This window comes from Penaeus chinensis, chromosome 3 (assembly GCF_019202785.1).
Source record: "Penaeus chinensis breed Huanghai No. 1 chromosome 3, ASM1920278v2, whole genome shotgun sequence".
In the NCBI taxonomy this organism is placed as follows: Eukaryota; Metazoa; Arthropoda; class Malacostraca; order Decapoda; family Penaeidae; genus Penaeus; species Penaeus chinensis.
In genome coordinates, this window is record NC_061821.1 from 36,482,293 (window position 1) to 36,489,792 (window position 7,500).

Below are 7,500 nucleotides of genomic sequence, written 5' to 3' on the forward strand. Positions count from 1 at the left end.
GAGAGAGAGAGAAAGATAGACGAAGAAAGAGAGAGAGAGAGAGAGAGAGAGAGAGAGAGAGAGAGAGAGAGAGAGAGAGAGAGAGAGAGAGATAGAGGAAGAAAGAGAATGACAGAGAGAGAGAAAGATAGACGAAGAAAGAGAGAGAGAGAGAGAGAGAGAGAGAAGAGAGAGAGAGAGAGAGAGAGAGAGAGACAGGCTATCACCCCTTATCGCGGACTCGAGAGGCGGCTAATAGTTCCGGGTGAAGAGGCAGAGGAGAGGTTCATTTTCAGGAAAACTCGGAGACAAAGACTTTCCTCTTCGTGTGTTGAGCTGAGACCCAGTGCAGGTGGGCGTGTGGCGGTGAATTTTTTTTTTCTTTTTTTTTTTCTTTTCATGGTTCTTCTTTTCTTTATTTTGTTTTTCTTTCTTTTATTATTCTTTTTCTTTTTTTTTCTTTTCTTTCTTTTCTTTTTCTTTATTTTCTTACTTTTATTTATTTTTTTTTTCTTTCTTTTATTTCTTTACTTTTCTTTCTTTTCTTTCTTTTATTATTCTTTTTCTTTCTTTTCTTCTTTTTATTGTTCTTTCTTTTCTTTTTTATCTTTCTTTTCTTCTAATCATTATTCCTTTTTTCTTTATTTTATTGTCTTTCTTTTCTCTCTTTTATTATTCTTTTTTTCTTTCTTTTATTGTCTTTCTTTTCTTTCTTTTATTATCCTTCGTTTCTTTCTTTTGATATTTTTTCTTTTCTCTTTTATTTTTCTTTCTTTACTTTCTTTTATTTTTTCTTTCTTGTAATATTCTTTTTCTTTCTTTTATTATTTTTTCTTTATTTTTTTTTCTTTCTTTTATTTTTCTTTCATTTATTATTATTTTTTTAAATTCTATTATTTTTTGTCTTTCTTTCCCTTTTTTTTTCTTTATTCTATTCACCTTTCTTTTCTTTCTTTTGTTATTCTTTCTTTTCTTTCTTTTTCTTTCTTTCTTTCTTTTTCTTTCTTTCTCTTTTATTATTCTTTGTCTTCTGAATTCTATTATTATTTTTCTTTTTTTATTCATTTGTTTTCTTTCTTTTATTTTTTCTTTCTTTTATTCTTCTTTCTTTTCTCTCTTTTATTCTTCTTTCTTTTCTTTCTTTTTTTATTCTTTTCTTTTATTCTTCTTTCTTTTCTTTCTTTTTTTATTCTTTTCTTTTATTCTTCTTTCTTTTCTTTCTTTTATTATTCTTTTCCTTTCTTTTATTATTCTTTATATTTTTTCTTTTGTTATTCTTTCTTTTCTTTTTTTTTTATTATTTTTGTGTGTATGTATGTGTGTGTGTGTGTGTGTGTGTGTGTGTGTGTGTGTGTGTGTGTGTGTGTGTGTGTGTGTGTGTGTGTGTGTGTGTGTGTGTGTGTGTGTGTGTGTGTGTGTGTCTGTGTGTGTGTGTGTGTGTGTGTGTGTGTGTGTGTGTGTGTGTGTGTGTGTGTGTGTGTGTGTGTGTGTGTGTGTGTGTGTGTGTGTGTGTGTGTGTGTGTGTGTGTGTGTGTGTGTGTGTGTGTGTGTGTGTGTGTGTGTGTGTGTGTGTGTGTGTGTGTGTGTGTGGTGTGTGTAGTGTGTGTGTGTGTGTGTGTGCGTGTGTGTGTGTGTGTGTGTGTGTGCGTGTGTGACAGGACAGACAGACAGAAAGACAGACAAATATATAGATAGATAGATAACCAGATAGATGGCTAGATACATATGTAGACAGACAAACAGATAGATAAACAAATAGACAGACAGACATATAGATAAATATATGAAAAATAGAAGTGGGAGAAGAGAAAGAAAATCGAAGACAAGGACTTGAATAAATACACACCATTTTTAAACAAACAAACACAATTACGTCCGTAAAAAAAACAGACAAATGTGCAAACAAACAAACACATTTCCCTTCTACCGTCTTATCGCAGTTTCGTTTTCTTTATCACATTACTCCATGCCTTTTTCGCTTATCAGTGTTGCCACTTAGACAGGTAAGAGAAGAGGGGCGAAGGAGAGATAAAAAAGAGGACAGGAAATAAGTTCTTTTGAAAATTGAGAATTAGATACTATGATAAGGTACATGGAAGAAGAAGAAGAAGAAGAAGGAGAAATAGAAGAAGAAGGAGAAGAAGGAGAAGTGGAGGAAGAAGAAGAAAGGTACATAGAAGAAGAAGAAGAAGAAGAAGAAGAAGAAGAAGAAGAAGAAGATGAAGAAGAAGAAGAAGAAGAAGAAGAAGAAGAAGGAGAAGAAGAAGAAGAAGAAGAAGAAGAAGAAGAAGGAGAAGAAGAAGAAGGAGAAGTAGAAGAAGAAGAAGAAGAAGGAGAAGTGGAGGAAGAAGAAGAAGGGTACATGGAAGAAGAAGAAGAAGAAGGAGAAATAGAAGAAGAAGAAGAAGAAGGAGAAGTGGAGGAAGAAGAAGAAAGGTACATAGAAGAAGAAGAAGAAGAAGAAGAAGAAGAAGAAGAAGAAGAAGAAGAAGAAGAAGAAGAAGAAGAAGAAGAAGAAGAAGAAGAAGAAGAAGAAGGAGAAGAAGAAGAAGAAGAAGAAGAAGAAGAAGAAGAAGGAGAAGAAGAAGAAGGAGAAGTAGAAGAAGAAGAAGAAGAAGGAGAAGTGGAGGAAGAAGAAGAAGGGTACATAGATGAAGAAGAAGAAGAAGAAGAAGAAGAAGAAGAAGAAGAAGAAGAAGAAGAAGAAGAAGAAGGAGAAGAAGAAGAAGAAGAAGAAGGAGAAGAAGAAGAAGAAGAAGAAGAAGAAGAAGAAGAAGAAGAAGAAGAAGAAGAAGAAGAAGAAGAAGAAGAAGAAGAAGAAGGAGAAGTAGAAGAAGAAGAAGAAGAAGGAGGAGTGGAGGAAGAAGAAGAAGGGTACATAGAAGAAGAAGAAGAAGAAGAAGAAGAAGAAGAAGAAGAAGAAGAAGAAGAAGAAGAAGAAGAAGATGATGATGAAGGAGAAGGAGAAGGTGAAGATGAATAAGGAGAAGAAAAAGAAGAAGAAGAAAAAGAAGAAGAAGAAGAAGAAAAAGAAGAAGAAGAAGAAGAAGAAGTAGAAGAAGAAAAATAAAATAATAATAATAATAGGACGAAGAAAAGAAGACAAAGAAAAGGAGGAGGAAAGAGAAGAAGGGAAAGGAAGGAAAGGGAGAAAGGGAGGGAGAAAGGAGGGGACGAAAGGGAAGGGAGAAGGGACAAGAGAAACAGAGGGAGAAGTGGAGAAGGGGAAACGACAAGAGCGAAAGAATGAAGAAGAGGAGATGGAAGACAGAGAGAAGAGGAAAGAGGAAAGGGAAAACGAGAAAGGTGAAAGAAAAGAGAAGAAAAGGGAGACAGAAGAGAGAGAAAATAAGGAAGGAAAAACGAGAAAGCTTAAGAAAGGGAGGAGAGAGGAAGGGGGAGAGGAAGGGGGAGAGGGAGGGAGGGAGGAAGGGGAGAGGGAAGGAGGGAGGGAGGGAAGGAGGGGGCCGGGGGAGGGGAGGGTATGTTAGCGCTCAGCAACATCGAGTGTAAGTGGCTTCCTGAGTAACACTTGAGATATCTGGAACACGTGTGTGTGCGTTTGTTTGTCTTTCTGTGGGTTGCCTGGCTGCGTGTATGTTTACTGTATGTGTTTGTTTATGTGTACGTTCTGTGTGTGTGTGTGAATCCTGCGTTCATTTTTTTTTTTTTTTTTTTGAATAATTTATACTTATATTCTAATATCTTTAGGAACGTTTTGTCTGTATTTGTCCATTGTTCTGAGCATATGTTATGTATGTACGTTGCATTTATCATGTACACATGATGCATGTGCCATGTACACAAGTTCTCTGTATCATTCACGCACGTTATCTTGTGTAGGCACTTTGTATGTATAATGTACACACATTATATATGTCATGTACGTACGTTGTATGCATTACGTAGACACGTTGGATGTGTTGTATACACATGCTGTACGTGTTATAACGCACGTTGTGTGTGGTATGTACGTAAGTAAGCATTCGTATTATTATAATTATCAGAGCACTTTGCTAAGACTAGTAGACGTACATATTCTCCTCGTGTGTTCCCTGGAGAAATGAGCGTCTGCCGGCCTGCCTCTGTCCACACGAACTGGCCTGAAGTAATGGCATACGGAAGACGCAAAGAGGAAGGAAAAGCTGTTCACCTTCACTTATTTTTTCTTTTCTTTTTTGCTTTGAAACCTTTTCATCTTCTCTTTTCTTTTGTTTGTCTTTCTTGTGTTTTATTTTATTTTATTTTTTTGTTTATTCATCTTATCCTTTCCGTTTTCTTCATTCTTTCCTTCTTGTTCTCAATTTCCTGGTTTTCCATCCTATTTTCTCATCTTTTTTTTTTTTTTTTTTTTTTTTTTTTTTTTTTTTTTTTTTTTTTGCTGCTGTGTGCTTGTTAATGTATATTCATGGAAATCTTACTTCTCTCTATGTTTTTAAGAAAGATAAAAAAGATAAGAAAAACATGATTGACAGACGAGCCTTCTGTTTGCTTGTTCCTTGTCTGATGCCGTCGCGGTGCTTGAGTGATTGCCGCAGACACACCGACGGGGAACTCGGAACTGCTTTCAGAAGAAGGCAGTTTGCGTGCGTTGACGTTGCTCGGTCCGTAGGAATATCTACATATACCTATCTATATGGATATCTATCTATCAAGCTATCTATCTATCTATCTTTTGATCTATATGTATGTGTGTGCGTATGTGTATTTGTATATAGATAAACACACACACGCACACGCGCGCACATACATACAAACGTATATATATATATATATATATATAAATATATATATATGTATATATATACATATATATATATGTATATATATATACATATATATATGTATATATATATATATATATATATATATATATATAAAATATGTATGATGTATATCTGTGTGTGTGTGTGTGTGTGTGTGTGTGTGTGAGTGTGTGTGTGTGTGTGTGTGTGTGTGTGTGTCTGAGTGCGTGTGTGTGTGGAAGGAGAGAGAGAGAAGGGGACAGAAGACGAAGAACAAGGAGGAGACGAAGGAAAAGAGCCTCATTAGCACTGACACGCGCGAACCGGCAGAGCTAAGCGAGGAAATTCTTTTTTTTTTTTCTTTTTTTTTTTTTATCCTGATATACAGCTACTAAAAGCTTACAATTTTTCTCGCGGTGAAAAAAATAAAACATAAATTAACGTTAACGAAAAGCTGGTGTGGGGGGGGGGGGGGTGAAGTGGAGAGGAAACCAAACAAGAAAATAAATAGGTGGTCGGTTAGACAACTAAACACGTCACGACTGGACTAGCCGTATCAGCACATGCTAGTATAAGAGAGAAGGAGATTATGTATATGTATATATATGTATATATATATATATATATATATATATATATAAATATATATGTATATATATTTCTGTGTGTGTTTGTGTGTGTACACACATACACACTCAAACGCACACACACACACACACACACACATATATACACACATATATATATATGTATACATATATATATATATATATCATATATCAATTGCATATATAGTAGTAGATTGATGACTTAAGATATAGTTAGATAATTGTGTGTGGTGTGTATACTGTACATAAATATATATTGTTAGTGTCTCTATCCTGTGCATCTCTTCCCCCTCAGAAAGCTACCAGCAGCTACTTCACGAAACAGAGATATGGAGGATGAGTCAGGAACGATAAGAGCGTAAAGGAGGTAGAGGAGGAGGAGGAGGAGCGTGAGCGTAGAGAGGAACGTGGAGGTGACTATAGTGGCGGACAAGAAAATGGTTGATTACTATTCAAATGAAGACATCAATACATATATACTCACCGTTATGAATATGGTATGCTTTGTCTTATTATTTTCTTTGTGAATAAGTTGTACTATTTTATTTTACTGATCTTTACAGTTTAAAATATGTAAGGCAAGGAACCCCAAAAACAACACAAATATTGCCACATAAGCAATTTATTAGTACGGTATCAGTGATGTCAATTTGTTATCTCTCATGTACAGGTTCAGTGTATACCGGAGCCAGTCTTGGACATGCTAGTCAATTACTTCGCATATATAGTGCTGAGACCGCAGTATAGTGAGTGACATATACAGTAAAGATATAGTGTAGTAAATTTTGTTGTTTTTTTTTGTTATAAATGTACATATAAATTATATTGTTAGTGTCTCTATCCGTTTCATCTCTTCCCCCCCAGAAAAACTCGAGCGAGGGTCTTCACGAAAGAGAGGAATGGGAGGAGAGTCAGGAAGACGAGAAGAAGAAGCGGAAAAGGAGGAGGAGGAGGAGGAGGAGGAGGAGCGTGAGCGTAGAGAGGAACGTGGAGGTGACTGTAGTGGGGACAAAAAAAAAATGGGTGATTACTATTCAAATGAAGACATCAATACATATATACTCACCGTTATGAATATGGTATGCGCTTTGTTCTTCTTCTTCTTTTTCTTCTGTGAATAAAGTTTGTATCTATTTTTTTTTAAGCTTGATTCTTTTACAGTTTAAAAATGTAAGGCAGAGAGGAAGAAAAAATAATAACATAATATTGCACAGTACAAGCAAGATGTTTTAGTTACGGTATCAGTGTTGTCAATTTGTTTCTCTCTCTGTACAGGTGTCCAGTGTATACCGCGACGCCAGTCTTGGCAATGCTGTCAACATGTACGTCGTCCGCATTATGTTGCTCGAGGACCCGCAGTATGAGGTGAGTGTCACATGAATTTCAGGTAAAGAATAGTGTCACGAGTAAGCAAGTGCCAGACAAAGATAAGCATCTGACAAATTTTAGGCGAGATTAGTACCAGTGTCACACTCATATCGTAAGCGTCGCGAGTATTCCATGTAAGTGACAGGTGCCACACGGAGTGCTAGATACATATCTTAGGAAACGTCACTAGCAGTAAAATGTGCCACATGTCACAAAGATGGGTCAGATACAACTGTCAAGTGCTCAAGTACTCCATGTGTCATCTCAGGTGTCATCTTAAGTGTCAGAAGAACCAAAAAATAATGATAATGGTAAATAAGAATAGTTAAATAAGATAACCATGCCATACTCCCGGAAATGCCAGGTACTGTACATCCGCCTGCCGTGGTGATAGGCATCCGTTGTCCCTCTCGGGCACAGTGCCCCCACAACAGACCAAGCCGCGATTATAACCGAATGGCCGGATAAGCGAGAGGAGAAGAGAGCGTAAAACGAACCTCTACACATCGAAGCCATTCATGAATCAAAAGGGGAAAAGAATACCGTGATTCATTCGGTCTCGTGACTCACTAGACTCACTGTTCGGACGAACTGCTCTTAATTAAAGGGAAAAGGGTAAAGGTTGTCATAGCATCAAGCACTGTTTGTGACGCCATCTGCCCCTGCTTGTAACACCATCTGGCTAAGCTGAGCAAGGGCAGGGGGATTGAACGCGACGGAGCGCCCCGGCAGTAAACAATGCCTCTGTTCGGAAATCATATCGACGCTGTGATTGAACAACACGTGTGGACACGGCTTTG

General features: G+C 36.7%; 1 protein-coding gene across 1 annotated transcript in view; it reads left to right on the forward strand.

The window, feature by feature from the left end:
* Window positions 1-7,500, forward strand: part of LOC125041330 (A disintegrin and metalloproteinase with thrombospondin motifs 7-like) — a 134,440-nt gene that overhangs the window by 87,974 nt on the left and 38,966 nt on the right. The window contains exons 5-7 of the mRNA XM_047636195.1: window positions 5,628-5,672; window positions 5,711-5,829; window positions 6,608-6,697. Coding sequence (XP_047492151.1) covers window positions 5,628-5,672; window positions 5,711-5,829; window positions 6,608-6,697 — 254 coding nt within the window. The remainder of the gene's footprint in view (window positions 1-5,627; window positions 5,673-5,710; window positions 5,830-6,607; window positions 6,698-7,500) is intronic.